General features: G+C 42.7%; 1 protein-coding gene across 6 annotated transcripts in view; it reads left to right on the top strand.

The window, feature by feature from the left end:
• The window catches only part of LOC126483602 (homeotic protein spalt-major-like), a 566,362-nt gene that overhangs the window by 529,412 nt on the left and 18,821 nt on the right, over positions 1 to 18,129 (top strand). For 4 of the 6 annotated variants that reach the window (XM_050106635.1, XM_050106636.1, XM_050106633.1 and 1 more), the window contains 3 exons: positions 997 to 1,275; positions 7,400 to 9,911; positions 15,513 to 15,611. In XM_050106635.1, coding sequence (XP_049962592.1) covers positions 997 to 1,275; positions 7,400 to 9,911; positions 15,513 to 15,611 — 2,890 coding nt within the window. The remainder of the gene's footprint in view (positions 1 to 996; positions 1,276 to 7,399; positions 9,912 to 15,512; positions 15,612 to 18,129) is intronic. The other 2 variants (XM_050106637.1, XM_050106634.1) reach the window with 2 other exon arrangements.

Raw genomic sequence — 18,129 nt, 5'->3', positions numbered from 1 at the left:
CAGCAGCTGTAGCAGTGAAGTGTAGGAGTCTGACTCTACTCTCTCCCCTACCGTGCTGAAAAAATTGCCCTGAGTTTATCATTTTATTGTCCACCACAGACTTTTGCCTCATAAATCGAATTACCTGTTAGTAATTTGTGTTACTTTCGTGTAACGAATTGTTTTGTCACACTAAAGGACAAATAAATACTTACCAAAACAACTTTTCCAGAATTCAGAAAACTCCATGCTGAACCAGCATATCACTGAGCGAAAAGCTGTCCGGTGAATGGTTCAGGCACAGCTTGTTCGATACAGGGATAAATTTCGGTCCTGTAAAAACGCTTGCAGAACGAAACTCGAACACCGATAACTGTCTTTTACGACCAGCACACTGCAAACGGAGCCCTCCAGGCGCGTTCCATCCTGTCATTATTTATATGCTACGTTTCCAAACCGTGCAGAAGATATTTTTTCCCAAAAACTGTTATAAGTATTTAGTCGAGCTGTGCGGCGTGGTCAATCAATTCAGACGCCGAGCTTTTGCTCTTTCTCTGCTGACCTCGACGCCGGCGGCCCGTTAAGTTCTAATTTTCTTTCTTTTATTCATTCCTTCAATTTCTGGTAGAATGTCACCCACAATAGATATAGGCTCAGGTGCGACCATGGATCCGACAGACATATATAACCTGCCAGGATTGCAGAACTTGCACTGCGACAACTATATGTAGTTTCACATTTACTATGATATTGAATGTGTTTCTTGTTTGTTTACTTGCAACTACCACTAATTTTGTGCACAGATGAACAGTTGATGCATAATATACTTTAGTACAGTCAAAAGCGCTTGTTGATTAGCTAAGCTAACCTTTTTCTATGTATCGATCGCGCCATGAAATACAAGCATCTCGCTCACCAAAAGTTTCGCAGCCCCAGCGGTTCATCTGTTGCACAAGCAATACGTCGAGACAGCAAAGTGGCACAGCATCTGACAAAAGCCGTGTATTCGCACCGCAGGTGATGCAACTATCGTTGATCCAGCAGCTGCAGCAGCAGCTGCAGATCACGCGCTGCCCTAAGGAGGCGGTGGCGCTCGCGAGCCCACCTCCGGTGTCCGCACAGTCCGCGCCGCCCCCGGGGGCCTCCTCCGCCCCCGGCGCCAGCCCTCCGCCCCCGCTGGCGCTGCCTCTACCGGCCCAGCAGCAGCACCCCCCGCTAGCACAGACGCAGCAATCGACGCCTCCCAGCACGCAGTCACTGCCCGCCTCTCCGCCAGCCGCCAAGCAGCAGCTCAAGGTCAGCTTCTGTCTACATTTCCACAATGGTTTCCATAAATAAATTATAACCACAAAAAATGCCTCGTTATTTGTTTATTCAACGGGCTGTTATCCTTTCCAGTTGTAGAATTCTCGGAGGTCCGATCGCGTGACGTCGTAAGTTCCCCAAGATATTTTGGCAACTGACTTGGTCCCATCTTCAGGTGGTTTCTGCCGACTGATGCAATGCTTGTGCGACCCAGGTGGGCGCTAGAGAGTTTTACAAGTTAGAAATACGCCGGGAAAACTTCAGATCACAAATTTTCGTTTCCTCAGCGAAATCTGTCGGTGGTTCTTTCCCATGAGAGGTCCCCGCACTGATATCTCCGAAGACCTGAACCTGCCCAATTTCCTTTCAAAGCACCGATCCAAGTTCATGGACTCCTGTGTATCAGTCTTCAAAGAGCAGATGTGAAGGCGTGCTGGAAAGTAAGGCCTCTGAACTTTTTATTCTGTTTTCAATATCGGCTGGGGTATTACATGCAGTGCATACTGCTCGGTCGATTTTCTAGCTTCGCTGACGCAAGTTTCAATCCTCTGCCGCTAGAGGTCTCCGAGTTGTAGGTTGTAACACAGCGGTGTGTAGCGTATCTGTCGGTGCGCGAGAAACAGCATGCTATAATCTAGCTTCCAACCGCAGAAAACGTGCCTCCAACTGAAATCCATAGAAAAATGAAAGCTGCGTACTGTGATCACTGTATCTACATCAATAATGTGCGACGTTGGGTTGTTCGTGCTCGTAACGAAGGAAACGGTGGAACCTCAACGTGTGTGACAGAGCTCGGGGTGGACGACCGCATGCGGCAACCGATCAAACTCGTCGGAATCGGGTTGATGATTTCACCAGAGAAAATTGTCGGATAACGCAGACACAGCTCACTAGAGCATGTGCAGGCCGTCATTGCAGATCTACGGTACAGAAAACTGAGTGCACGGTGAGTGTGACGGTTTTCTCAGAGTTTATCAGCCCGGTTCCAATGAGACTCCTCAGTTGTCGTACGTGGTCCTCCACTCTGAGCTCAGTCACATACGCTGAAGTTAGCATCACCGTTTCCTTCATTAAGAGCACTTATATAGCCCAACGTCGCACATTACTGATGTCGATACACTCATCACCATACACAGCTTTCATTCTTCTACGAATTTCAGTTGGAGGTACGTTTTTGCTGTTAAAAACTCGTTTACAGAAAGTTGTTTCTCACGCACCGACGTAGTACGTTACACATAGCTATGTTACGCGATACAATTCGGAGATCTCTAGTAGCAGATGGTTGCAACTTGGCGTCAGTAAAGCGGAACGTTGACCAAGTAATAAGTACATAACTCAACCAATACTGAGAACAGAAAAAACATTCTGAGGCGTTACTTTTCAGCATGCCTTCGTATTAGACTGGAAAATTCAACTGTATATTTTCGGAAATCGTAGATCACCGAGGAGAACATCTGGGAAACATTTAATAATAAATTCACAGCCCAATAAGCCACAAAAAAGACATAAAGAAAACATGTTGGCAAATGAAGGAGTAAATGGATAAAACAGATCCAGACTTGAAGGTGCAATTGCCCTTAAGGTCGATTGCCCGATAGAAAAAGAGAAAGAACATTGAAACAGCTGTAACGCTAGAAAACATCATACGACTGTCTTCAACATTAAGTATGCTGATACAACTGTCACATGCAGAATAGCAGTCTAAGGTCTGCGTCTTTTGTACATTGCAGAGAACTGCAAGTTTGGTAACAGAACGTCAGATTGAATTCGCATTCAGGAGGCTGGAGGTGAAGGATTTAGATTTCAGTCCCTCTAAAGCACTTCGGGTGGGGAAATAGGGAAGGATTTCGTGTTAATGGATCTTACTTGAACCATCTCCACTTCGCTGACGACATTGTAGCTATTGTTTGCTTTTAGTGCGAATAAGCTTCGACTACTGAAGATGAACTTAACAGAACATACCGGGCTGAAAATCGGTCATTATAAGGAAGTTAAAAAAGGTAGCTTTTGAAGCACCAAAATAATATTACCTGTTACAGACGTTCGTTTTTAGTCCTTGCTGTAGTGCGTGGACCGAAGGACAAGTCGTGCGAATTTTTGTAACAATGGCTCGTTCTGGGGGATCACACAATACATAAGAACGCTGTGAACAGAGTATGTTGAAAGAAAGCCCTCTCCTGGTCCCTTGGTGCTGATTCATCCCAGCATGTGATAAGATACTGCTAAATTACACTCTCTAAGTACTCACAAGAAGAGAACGCAATTCATTAGTGAAAGAATGAATATGAACGAAATTGGAAAATAACGGTGAGATCAAAGCCCCTACATCCGGAGTGAACTGAAGACCTCGCCTGTAAACAATGATAAAGGACGGTCAACGAGAAAGAAAGTTCTTGCAGGTAAAACATGGAAAATAGCGTGTTCATTCATATTAGCTGATAGTTCCGCAACAAACAGCGATGTGATAACTCTAGCTCAAATTTCCGACACTTGCTAACGGCAACTTTGTCAGTATGTGTGCAAGTGACAAAAACATGGATGCAGTAGCAGTAATGAACATGGCGTTCGTTCCAGGAAAATGTTTTTCAGGAGCGATTTGCACAAATATGATGATGCTGTGGATAACTGAAACTCAGATAAAAATCCACAGTAAGTCTGTGAACACCAATGCATTTCAAAAGTTTTTGCTAATAAGGTAAATGTGAGTACTTATTTAAGCAAGTAACCAATGTTACTTTGTGTTCCTTAACATACTTTACGTAAATGATAGAAATTTTAAGGTCCATCCTTACGTGCTGTAATAAGGTTCTTGCTATAATTATTTTTTTTATCATGCTGAACCATAGATTAATCTTAAGAGGTTGTTATACTTTATTACTGAAGCAATTGTTAACGCAGATCTTAGTACCAAACACAGAAACAATTCGGACCTTTTAAATTTGTATTTGTGAGAGGTTTCACAATACAGCTTCGTCAATTCGCCCAGCAAGTAAACAGTGGTAAGTTAATGCTAACCCATTTTACGTGCACTTAGTCTGCAAGTAAACATTTTTAAGGGGAGCCGGAGGTGCCTATGCTGCCCGTGTTAAAATCACTAAGTTTGAGGAACATTTATGAATAAACTACCAAATAGAAAAATTTGAATTTTTTTTTTACATATATAGTGGTTTAGTATTGCAGTTATGACAGAGGGATTTTGGAGTATCTTTTCTAGTTTCCTTCCAATTATTTTTTTTTATTAATGACCCAAATTTTTTTACAAATAATTGCTTTATAATTAAACTGAAATGAAACTACTGAACATATTGCCAAATGGCTGTGTTACAATGTAAGTTTGCCCACTAGGAGTGCTGTATAAAAATTTCATCTCTCTAGCTTGAGTGGATTTTGAGAAAATGTTCCTTATATTCGAAAAATTCTAATTTACGGGAAATGGCTATCAAAGTTTCTCAATATATTCCTGCACTATAGGATGGATTATCAGGGTCTTCTTCTTCATCCTCCAAAAGCTTCCTCTTCTGTCTTCTTTTCTGGCCTGTTGTTCCATCATACGTCATATGCCTTTCTCTTCTTTCTGCTCCTCTTATCCTTTCTCTGTCAATATTTCCTAGTGCTCGTACAGTGTTCACCCCAGCTGTAAATCCTAATGCCTTCAGAACTTCACACTGTTCCCTTGGTTGTAGGTTGCTATTGCATCATAAGTGCCAAAGTGCAGTGTTTTTATGCTTACAAACACTCTTTTAGGAATCACTTTCCAAATCAAATTGCTTATGCTCTCATTAGGATTCTGCGTCTTTCCGTGTAGACATTTGTGTAACAATTCTGGCTGTGCTAAGTCATGAAAAATTGGTTTTATTGTTCCCTCCTGATTCTTGTACATACTGCATATTACCCGCTTTACACAAGAAGTATAATACTACCAACAACAGGCGCAACACTGAACTAGTTCGAAACGGTAAACAGCAAAGAGACGATGTTCCGCGCTCTTATTCATTGTAGTATCGCAACTTGGTATTAGTGTTATTTTCTTTTCCCTACGTTCTTCCTCTTCTTATATACACGGTTACTAAAGCGTGACATCGTAACCGAACAAAAGCGTACGACAATATTAAATAGAGCAAGATGTTCGAAATTCTGAGGAAAATAGGAGTAAGCTGTAAGGAAATACGGGTAATATTTGTCACAGAAAACAATGTAGCCAACCCTTGCACACTCGGTGTATGCGTAACATAAGGCGCTGTAAGCGTAACAGGCCGAGAAAATCCCAAGCAGTTTGCCAGGAAGTCACGAGAGGGTGTTAGATGCATTCAGCGGCCGCCCATTTCCTCTGCAGGCGTGGGGGAAAATGGTAATAACTCCACTTCTAGGGCGAGTAGAACAACATTTCAAAGTTTACATTAAAGAGGAATGTTCCAATTAATTTTCGGTAGCAAAAAAAAAAAAAAATCGTAATTTTTTGGATTTGACCACCTCCGACTCCCCTTAAGTAACCATTGATGAGTTTTTAGAAATAAAATTTTGAGTAGAACGTTCCATTTTAAAAATATGTGGTTACTGTAGACATATTGGAAAACAATGACTTACCTGAACAAAAAATTCACGTTGTATATAATTGAAAATATTATTTATGAGACCTTATCCAAAGATTTCCCACGCAATTTCCCAAAACAACCAACTTGTCCTTTACATTGTTTACGCAGTCTTGATCTCCTCAGCATGACTCGCGAATGTCTTCCACGCAGTAAATCATTTACAGTACGCTCCCTAAGCCACTGTGCAGTGCCCGGCGGGAGGGCATAACATGCCAATGCTACCAATTTTCTTTTGTATTCCATTTGCTAATTGACAAGGAAAAGCTTACTATGTGCCTCTTTACGTGTCCTAATATTTATCTTATTATGATACATACACGTGATGTACAACGGTAAGAGAAAAATGGTCGCACAGTCTCCTTCGAATTAAGGTTGTCTAAATTTACCCAACAGAGTTTCCCCATAATTCCATCATTTTTATTCCAAGAATTCTCATTTACGTTCCCCGCGCATCTCTGGTACACTTTCGTATGGGCTATACTGACACCTGTTATGATCCTAGCAGCGCGTCTCAGAATTCGCTGATTCCCTCGATGTATGTTGTCACGCAACTTGTTAACGACTCCAAATACTAAAACAATACGCTGGAACTGTCGCACTAGTTTGTATGCTATTTCCTATCCTGATGCAGTGCTTATTCTCAGAACCCTTACAACAAATCTAAGTCTTCCATTCGCATCGCTAATATTGAATTTACGTGTTCATATCGCTTCTTAGTACTACCCCTAAATATTTAAACGATCTGACGAGGTCAAGGTATTCACTACTATTCTTCACATACTATGGGCCTCCTTCCCTTTGTTATTGGCATTATCTTACATTTACACACATTTAAAGAGAGCTGCCATTCAATAAACCAAATGAAAATATTATTCAAGTCTTTTTCGCAATTCTCCGACGACGTTACTTTCCTGTACATAAAAGCATCGTTAGTAAACAATCTTACAATTCTGCTGAGTCTAAGCCGCTGCAGTCATGGGCTGTGCGGCTGGTCCCGGCGGAGGTTCGAGTCCTCCCTCGGGCATGGGTGTGTGTGTTTGTCCTTAGGATAATTTAGATTAACTAGTGTGTAAGCTTAGGGACTGATGACCTTAGTAGTTAAGTCCCATAAGATTTCACACACATTTGAACAAATCTGCTGATCCTGTCTGATTAATCGTGCATGTATACTGAGGACATTAGAGGTCCTATTACTTTTCTTTGGGGCACAGCTGATGTCAGTTTCGTTTCTGCGGAACATTCATAACGTACTGGGTTCTATTTGTCAAACGATCGTCGAGCCAACCATATATATGCGAAGAAGCTCCATTTTGTTACTAGGCGGCGATGTGGTGGTGTCCAACGCCTTTCGCAAACCTAGGAAGACGGGATATATTTATTCACCCGCATCTGTTGTTTAGGAGATGTCTTGTATGAACAAAACAAGTTTTATTTCACAACCGTAAATGTTCAGTTGCTCTCACAATAATATTTTCCAGTAACTTGTGTACTACATATAACAAGGTAATAAATGTGAAACGCAGGTGGCGGGTCCGTCTCCTCCACCGCCGCCCCCGCCTCCACAGGCGGTTCCCCAGCAGCAGCAGCAGCAGCAGCTCCACTCGCAGCTGCAGCCACAGCAGGGGCAGCCGCCGGCGCAGGTCCCCCAGCAACTGCTGCCGTGCTCCATCTCGTCATCGCTGGCGGCGTCTATCATCACCAACCCGGAGCCGCCGCCACTCAACGAACCCAACACCCTGGAGATGCTACAGCGGCGAGCGCAAGAGGTGCTGGAGAACGCAAGCCAGGGACTGCTGGCCAACAACCTGGCAGACGAGCTTGCCTTCCGCAAGGGCGGCGCCGGCGGCAAGTCCAGCTCGCTCTCGCCGTACGACTCCAAGTCGGGCCGCAACGAGCCATTCTTCAAGCACCGCTGCCGCTACTGCGGCAAGGTCTTCGGCAGCGATTCGGCGCTGCAGATACACATCAGGTCGCACACGGGAGAGCGGCCGTTCAAGTGCAACGTGTGCGGCAGCCGCTTCACCACCAAGGGAAACCTCAAGGTGCACTTCCAGAGGCACTCGGCCAAGTTCCCACACATAAAAATGAATCCGAACCCGGTGCCAGAGCACCTGGACAAGTACCATCCACCACTGCTGGCGCAACTGGGGCAGAGCCTGTCGCCGCACGGACAGCAGCCGCCGCCGCCCGTGCCGCCAGTTCCGCCCCCGCAGAGTCCGTTCAGCTTTCCGCTGTACAGACCTCCACAGCCGCCGCCGCCGCAGCAGCCGGCGCCGCCGCCGCACGCCGTGCCGCCGCACGACCTGCTGCCGTTGCCCCCACCTCCCCTACTGCCGCCGCACGCCCTTTTCGCGCCCGGACCGCTACCGCGCATCGCGCCAGCGGAGCAGGATGCGCCCGAGAACTTGTCGAAACCTCAGCCACCCAGGCAGTCTCCCCCTCCCCCGATGCAACAGCAGCAGCAACAACCGCGACCGCAAGAACAGCCGCAGCAACAACAGCTGCAACAACACGACGGCAACGAGGAGCCGCCATTCGTCAAACAGGAAGAGATGGACGATGCCGCGTCGACGCAGCGGCGGCAAGAGGAAGACGACTGCGAAGGTCGCCTCAGCCCGAAACGGGAACCTCCCGAGGAACCTGAAGATGTCGATATGTCCGCCAGGTTCCCGTCGTCTTCGCCGTACGACGACAGTCTGGACAGTAAATACAACAGCCAGGACGAGGAGAACAGCCTGCAGGACCAGCCAGAAAACCTGTCGAGCAAGGGTGCCGGCACCTCCAGCAGGCTCTCACCGCCGAGCTCGACGTCTTCCGGTAGTGCAGTTGCCATCGACCCTGCCAAGGACCCAGCCATCTATACCAGTCTCCTCCCGCGGCCGGGTAGCAACGACAACTCGTGGGAGTCTCTCATCGAGATCACCAAAACGTCGGAGACCTCCAAGCTGCAGCAGCTAGTCGACAACATCGAGCACAAACTGACGGACCCCAACCAGTGTGTCATCTGCCACCGCGTCCTCTCGTGCAAGAGTGCACTGCAGATGCACTACCGCACACATACCGGTGAAAGGCCGTTCAAGTGCAAGATATGTGGCCGCGCGTTCACCACCAAGGGCAACCTCAAGACGCACATGGGCGTGCACCGTGCCAAGCCACCGGCGAGAGTGCTGCACCAGTGCCCCGTCTGCCACAAGAAGTTCACTAATGCACTGGTACTACAGCAGCACATCAGGCTACATACGGGAGAACCCACAGATCTGACCCCGGAACAGATACAAGCTGCAGAAGTGAAAGACTTCCCTGCAGCGGCCTCGACCCCTGGGCCTCCCTTTCCTGGTCCCGTCTCCTTTCTGCAGGCCTTCCCACCGCTGCCACCGCCGGGCATTCACCTACCACCTGCGCAGCACCACACCAAGCTCCCGGCAGGGTCTGCACACGGGGAGCTCAAAGAGGAAAAGCCCGACTATCCCGATGACGACAACTCGAGTAGCAGCGGTGGTGGAGGGCAACAGCAACAGCAGCAGCAGCAGCAGCAGCAACATCAGCAGCAACCACAGGCTTGCACATCTGCCTTGCAGCAACAACCGTCACCACAAATTTTCTGCACGTCCCTGGCGGCACTCGAGAACCAGGTGCGCACCATCACGACAATGGCGTCACAGCTTTCAGCGGCCAAGTGCTCGCCACCGGCGGCCACACCGAGCTCGGCGCCACCCCTAAACGGTGACCGCTCGCCGTCTCCCAGTGCTGGTGCCCCTGCTGGCCCCAGCGCCGCAGCCAGCCCCTCGGCATCGGAGTCTGGTGGCTCACTGAGTGGCGCCCTCGACCTAACGCCACGCTCTTCCTCTGTGGGCGCTCCGACACCCTCTCCCGGCCCGCCGACATCAGCCTCGGGGCCAACTGCAGCGCCACTACCCCCACCACCACCTGGCGCTTTCTCGGGCTTCGGCTTACTACCACCTGGACCCATTGGCAGTGCCTTGACGTCCTCTGTTCTCACATCGACTGCATTCAGTCCCATTGGCCTTGGGGCAGGTAAGCAAAGAATTTCAGATGCAGTGATACTGCTCTCTAAGAGTCATATTTGCACTTAAATACATGACTGGTTGTGGATTTATGCATTAGGAAATGGAAATTGTTACTTCATGGAACACTAGTCTGGTACATGTCAAACTGGTGGAAATGTTAATCACATATGTTGTTGTTGTTGTTGTTGTTGTTGGGGTCTTCAGTCCTGAGACTGGTTTGATGCAGCTCTCCATGCTACTCTATCCTGTGCAAGCTTCTTCATCTCCCAGTACTTACTGCAACCTACATCCTTCTGAATCTGCTTAGTGTATTCATCTCTTGGTCTCCCTCTACGATTTTTACCCTCCACGCTGTCCTCCAATGCTAAATTTGTGATCCCTTGATGCCTCAGAACATGTCCTACTAACCGGTCCCTTCTTTTTGTCAAGTTGTGCCACATACTCCTCTTCTCCCCAATTCTATTCAAAACTTCATCATCAGTTATGTGATCTACCCATCTAATCTTCAGCATTCTACTGTAGCATCACACTTCGAAAGCTTCTATTCTCTTCTTGTCCAAACATAACAGGTACAAAATGATGAAACATTCATTCCATTTGTAACCGATGTCCATCACCAACATCAGTGTGATGTGTGACAGCTATGTGCATGAACCAATGTTGTATTCATTGTAGCATTGGAGTAGTCAGCCTCCAAATATCATCAGGGGGAATTTCTTAACATGCCAGAAACATATGCTATGTCAGTTCATCAAAAATATTGACTGGAGGTTGCTATGGTAGTATATTACTGCTCATTGCATCCCACACATGCCATATTGGTAAAAATCAAGGGTACCAGGCACGTTAGTTAAGGTGTTTGTGGTATGAACTGCATTGTGGGTTCTTGTATTATTCTACTGGAATATACAATTTGATCATGAGGGGAATGACAAGGTTTACTATTCCTGCCACACACTGGCAAGTACCTAGCCTCTCTTTGAAAATTATCAAATCAGTACTAGTGTTACACCCAACAGCTCTGCACACTATGATTCCGAGAGTTACAGGGGTGTGGGTCTCAAGAATCACTGCTTCTAGTGACCTTTTCACTGGTTGAAAGTCCATCTGCCACAAACAAAAGCCAGACTCTTCACTGAGTATCATGAAAATCCACTCAATGTTGCTCTTTACTCTGACTCTATACCATGCAAGTCTCTGTTGCCTTTGGTACGGTTCCAGCAGTAAATGATCTTGGCAACATGAGATCTGAATCCAGCACTCAGCAATAGGCTCCTAATGGTTTGTGGTCTCTCCTAACAGTTTGTGGTGGCACTCTGCCTGTAACCTATGTCCAGTTTTCAGCTGTTATAATCTGTCTGTCTGTCAGAGTCAGCTGAGCAATCCTATGATCCATGTGAACCATAGTCCTTCTAGAAGGACCTGTACCTACCCTTCTTGCCACACCGTTGGCCTGAGTCCTTCTGATCATCTTTCATCCTGCAATCATTGTACTGCAGCCAACTGTCTGTGCAATCTTTTGGTGTGATGCTCCCTCCTGCCAATGATTTAGCTATTCTCAAAAGACCAAAAGATGGCAATACGCTACTTGTGAATGCCCTCTAGGAATCTCTATTGCGATCTCCACCTAAAAAGTTCAGTTGTGTTAGACGTGCCCAATAGCTGTTGTGTACTCACATCATCGTTCATTTGTAGGAATGCCTTTTTTCTGTGCTTAAAACAAAATTGCATAAGGACAAAGTTTTAACCAACATATCCAGGAGGAAATACTGGAGTATCATTTCAATGGCATTTAGTCAAGATATTCATGGTGTAACACTTCCCATTTCAGGCAGTGTATATAAAGATAGATCACAGCTATAAGCTACAAGTGAATAAATTTTTCATCTCTAGCGTCTTAAAAAACTATAAATATTGATAATGTGTTATGAACTTGAGAAACAGCTTGTTTTTGCAGCTCTGTTAACCTTTGACAAATGGACATCAACTTTGTTTTTTTCAGCTGGAACTATTCTCTTTCCGGCCCTAAATTAGTAGCTCCAATGAGGCAAATTTAGTGATATAAATACTAGAAGTTTCAAATACAACACATGTTCTGTGTACAGCATTGCATATGAATCAATACCAGTGAGGCCGGCTCCATTTGCTGATGATGTTCTACACCATTAGTCAGACTCTGGCAGGTGGCATATCAGTTTTAGCCACACTAGATGCCTTGGAAGGAAGTCCATGAAAATTGTTGCACCATTTGGCAGATCAAGCCAGTGTGTCAGTAGGATCTGTTCCCAGAGCCGTGAACTAACTCAAAAAGAACACTTACAAAGTAATTCATTCAGACGCTGTTTCTCAAGCTCACTGCAAAGTAAGTCTGAAAATGTGTCTTCCACAATAATTTTAATAATATCAAAGTATGTGTTTGGTGTACATGGTGTTTCACAATTTCTATTACAAGCTTTTAGGGGTTGTATAGGGTACTTAGCAGATAAGAGTTTCAATAAGTAACATGTCTACAAATGTAACATTTGGATAAGTTTGAAGATCAGATCGATTTCAAATCTCCCACTTCACGGTACACACACACACACACACACACACACACACACACACACACACACACACAGCATAGGCGAACTGACCCACCTAATCTACAGGGAGCCCATGGCATTGGCAAAGTTTCAATTACTGATTGTCTGTTTTCTTCTACATGACACAGGACATCGTGTCAAAAGTCAAGAGTACAGCACATTCAAGGAACACTACAGTGAAATCCCCTAGTTTTGAATGTACCAGTTTCTCACAGCTGTTGTTGTAGTTGGACAAAAATGGTATGCATTGTCATAATTACAACAGGGCCTGACAACGGAATTCTGTGTCTGTGTGTGTGTGTGTGTGTGTGTGTGTGTGTGTGTGTGTGTGTGTGTGTGTGTGTGTGTGTGTGTGTGTGAAACAATCTGTGTATTAATGGAAAAGTGTTTCCCTTTTAGATATCAAAGAAATCTGTCGCTGAAAACTATTGAGTAGGTTATTACCAGTCCTGTGCCTCCTGTTCAATACGTTTCTTTGAGCATGAGACATTGCTTCACCAAGCAGCGGCTGGAGAAAATACAGGGTGCACATAAACTTCAGGAACACTTTCAGTTATTTATTGCACAAGAACTAAACAATGTGGAGATGTCATACATATTGCATTATGAAGAGAAACTCTGAAAGTCTTTTTTACAAACATTCAATATGCGAACCATGAGTGACCCAGCAGACGTCAATATGGTAACCAAATTCTTGCCATACCCGTCCCAGCATGGCATTGCCGACTGTGACAGTTGCTTCCCGTATTCTCTCCCGGAGCTCTGCTACATCATGTGGTAGAGGCAATACATACACCAGATCCTTAATGTGTCCCCACAGAAAAGAGTCACACAGAGTGAGATCTGGTGATCGGGGATGCCATTTCATGAAACAGCTGTCCCCTTCTGTAATACGGCCGATCCATCAATGTGGTAGCTCCATGTTCAGGTACCCACGAATTTCACGATGAACATGGGGTGGAGCCCCATGCTGCTGAAAGATGAATGGAGAGTCTGATTGCATTTGAGGCATCAGCCATTCTGCAACATGTCCAAGTAGGAATAGCCGGTGACAGTGCTCACGGTGAAGAAGAATGTCCCTTACAGTTTTCGACATGACAAGGCACAAAAAACATTTATCTTTGGGGAATCACACTCAAATTCAATGCATTCATGTGGATGCTTTGTACCCCAGATTCAACAGAATTCAACGAACGATCAAGAATGCCATCCTCATCCTCATTCAGTCATTTCAACTGCGAACAAAACTCAAAACGCTTGTCTTTGTTGTCATCATTAAGCTTCTGCACTAGCTCCAGTTTGAATGGTTTCATAGACAGCTTCTGTTGCAGGACTTTCTACAGTGTCACTGGGGCCATTTCAGGTTCAAGAGATGGACAACACACCATTTTCTTTGGACTCCTTATGAATGTCTCTCGTACGTGCTCCACATTCACTTCACTCACACTGGGATGTCCGCTTCTCCTTGCCGGGCGCAAGCAACCCATTGTAACGAATTTGTTGTGCTAGTGGTAAATGGCCTTCCTTGTTGATGGCTTCTTACCATACTTGGTTCTAAACATCTGTTGAACAGCTGCAGCACACTTGTTTTTGCCGAACTACACACAGAAAGCTCGCTCTGTACCTGAACTTGCCATGTTTGTGATTAGCACTGGCTATCACCAAATTACCAAACTAGGCTGTGGCAGTATACATGAAAAAAAGACTTTCAGCATTTCTCTTCAAAATGGCATATGTATGATATCTGTACAATGTTTGTTGCTTGTGCAATAAATAATTGAAAGGGTTCCTAGATTTTATGTACACCCTGTACATATGATTAAAGAAATGTACAAGCTTTCAGATCCAGTGGCTCCTTCTTCTGGCAGAAGGGTTGAAGGGGAAGAAGGAGAAGTGAAGGAAAAGGGCTGATGAAGTTTAAGAAATGGGGAGAGTTCAAAAAAGTCATCCAGAAACCCATGTCCAGGGAACTTACCGAACAAGATGAGAAGGAAAGGCTGTACACATGTTGATATATGAAAGCGACTATGGAATTCTGAATACCAGTTACTTCAGACAAATAAAGTATCTATACCAATTCAGTTGAATTTTAACAGATACTCTAAAAATGTCAGAGTTAATTAAGTATAATTACTATTCCTCTAATCTGTCACAGCTAAGACGACCCAGTAAGCAAATAATTGAAATTAAATCTCTGTTGGCTACACAGTGACACATTTCCCAATATGAGGAGATTGGCATATTCTTTCATCAAACACTCAATCACTGCCAGTGTATGGGGCTATAAAACTGGTGACCTTGGAAAATATCTATATGTCTGAATAAGAAGTAATTCAATTCTCTATGAAACTGGCCATGACACCTAACTTCCAAAACAAAAAAGCAGTCTCTTTTGGCCAACTATTTACTTGAAAGCATTGATTGTCTTACCTCAAATATATCCTCACAAAACATTTGCTGGTAAAGTCCTTTTTCACCTATTACCTTTTTTTCCAAGTTAAGCAGAATACTGTCAGTCTATGAAATGGTGACCCTAAAAAAAAAAAAAAAAAAAAAAAAAAAAAAGCGTACAAGATCTGAGGTCGCAAAACACTGGAGACAGCCATGCATGCACATTCAATGAAGTTATTATTTTAATTAGCACTGCAGAGTCAGTTGACAAGTATGTGTATCAGATGCAAAATAAATTGTAACAATGTTTTAGATGGCACCTATAAATCCACTACTATTACTCCAAACTCAAATTATAACAAACACTTATAAGCAATACAGGACAGTATCATTTTGTTAATTATGTCTACATTTTTTGTCGGAGAAAGAAAGCTTCACTTACAGCATATCAAAAATAGCTCTGCACTAATTGTGACATTTATTTTGTCACATACATAATTTTTTTTAGATAGCACAATTAATTCTATTTCTTTCAGATTTTAACTCTTTCTCACTGCATGAAGAGGAAAAAACTTTGTACAGAAAATGCAAATTATACAAAAATCATAAGATGAAGTCCACTTATCTTTCAGATTCAGAGTTCAATGGTCGAAGCAGATTTCCATTTCATCCGCTGGCACCTTCACTTCGAGACAAAATACCCTACTCGTTTCTAGATTCTCACATCAATAGTAAGTTTGACTATAGTTCCTAAATCTGTAACATAAATACTATTGATGTAACACATGAACATAAGCATGAAACTGCAAACAGTTCTCAAGGGCAGAAAACGCACATTTGAAACAATATGTCTTCTGTATGAATATTGAAATACAATGTTAATACAATGTAAAACATAGGATAAGAAACATGTGCTTGAAAGAAAAGGTGATTATAAACATCTTAAAGGTGAAGTCAGAAGGAATGGAAGGACACCTGAACAGAGAGTACTTATTTTCTGCAGCTCCATTCCTAGTTCTTTTGCTGATTCAGAGGAAAAGCATGAGAGTACCAATATTTTTTTGAGATTACATGGTTCCATATCCAGAAAATCATTCGTCAATTAAGAATATGGAAAAAAGCTTTAGCCCTATCTAATATGTTCTATTCACTTCTTACTAATCAACTTTAAAGGGACTACTTCTTACAGGTATATGCAGGTATTTATTATTTGAATTTAAATTTCCCAATTCAGAAATGAAATGTGACAATGTGCCTAACAAATGTATTTTGATTGAACTACTCACAATTGGATTTGCATGCTATGTCTGTCTGACTGCATTCAGTTTATGGCATGGGAATCCTAATAACCCCAAGGGAATACAACTATTCCTAAACAACAGTTGATCTATTGTCAAAGCTAGATAAATATTTATGTAAGCTTTCTTCTGAATGTAACAAATAAAGTGAACAGTCTAATTTCTATTTCATTGACTTATTTCTGGAATTTAAAAAAAAAAAGAAAAAAAAAACTTTTTGCAAATTGCAATATTTGGCACCGACATTATTAACTTGTTTAAGATAATATGTTAGAAATTAGGTTTTGTATAACTAAATCAGTGGTAAAAAGCCATGAACCAACATTACCTTATTTCAGTTCTCGTTTCTTACAGTCTCTCACATGAGCATAGCATCTAATTTTAAGTATGGAAAAATAACTGATAATAGTTATAAAAGTATTGTAAGGTATTTTAGAGTAAGCCATTGAATTGGTTTTTTGCATTTGCTTCTGTTAAATCTCATGAAAGAATGGAACACCAAACCACAAGAAGAGTAACAAATATAAATTTGTGCGTTAACAAATACCATCAATGACAATACGCCAGATTTTTATATAATTTTTTTTCTTTTTGTTTCTTCTCCTATTCATTTGGTATTTAAACAATTTTAAGTCTTAGTATCATAGTGCTATTGACTTTGTGGAAAATCTTACGTACTGTCAGACACTGTGTCAAATAATGTTCTTCTCCTAATATTGAAAGTAGCAACTCTACATAGCTTTAATCTAGGAAGTTTATACTTATATTCTACTAGCCAAACTGTACTTGAAATATTTGTTATTCCACTTAAATGTTTCATGGCTATTTCCTAAAAGATGTGTATATTTGATGTAGTCACTGTGAAAATTTTCTACATTATAGGAGATGAATGAATGATTCAGTTATTAACATAGTCTTATATTGGTAAGAAGACAACGATCACAAAATGTGCAGATCTCTCTGCTGAGAGCTTTGCATTATTACATAACATAATACTTCAGTGTTCTGAGGCAAAAAGTCAAGAATTTATTCTATCTAAAACTGTTGTATGTATGCCAGATACAGTTCCATCTTATGTCATACACAAGTATATATGAGCATTTATGCTATTGTGAATTGAAATATATTCATTCTGCTTGACACATAATGCTGAAGAACATTCATTTAGCATTGATTACATTACACCTAATGTTCTACTTTGTCTGAATTGTGATAATGCAGTTACTGAGCTCTACCACAAAATCAGACACAAAATGTAGAAGACAATATAACATCTGAAAAATTATAAATAAGATTGTACAATTCAACTGCAAATGACTATCATTACTTAGTTAACATTTAGTAGGGCAGTCAACAATAACATGATAAATTCTCAAAATTTCAAACTTTCATAATCAGAAGTTTTGTCTTACAGTATTCATTAGAAAATAACACATACTGTAAAATTGGTAAAAAAAAGAAACAAGACTCTTCCTCCAATTTACTATTTCTTGTTATGCTGCACATGGTGTGTGCTTTCAGATTGTGTTCATAGTGTTGTCCACTCCTGTTTTCCTTATCACTAGATACAGAACTATAGTATATAGGCAGTTACCTTTTCATATCTATTGACTGAAAAGTTCTGTCATCAACATCTGTAGTATGGCACAGAACAGATATCTACACTTCAACAGGATATCTCCAATGGATTATTATCACATGTTAGTAAAAATATATAGGTCACACATAAAAAGTAGTCACTCCTACAAACAAATGGACAAATTTTTCACAGCCTGATTACATTATTTCCACATAAATAGTTTATAAGCAACAGTAAGTGAAAAAACAATGGCCATTCACTATATGGAAGATGCATTGAACAGCTGCTACAATATATGAACATAAAGTTGATTACTGAGCCTCAACTACCGAACATATTTTCTTGATTAGAGTGCGCACGTGTACGCGTGCA

The sequence above is a fragment of the Schistocerca serialis genome, chromosome 6, assembly GCF_023864345.2.
Source record: "Schistocerca serialis cubense isolate TAMUIC-IGC-003099 chromosome 6, iqSchSeri2.2, whole genome shotgun sequence".
NCBI lineage: Eukaryota > Metazoa > Arthropoda > Insecta > Orthoptera > Acrididae > Schistocerca > Schistocerca serialis.
Note: the sequence above shows the minus strand (reverse complement) of the source record. Positions and strands in the feature narration are given on the sequence as shown.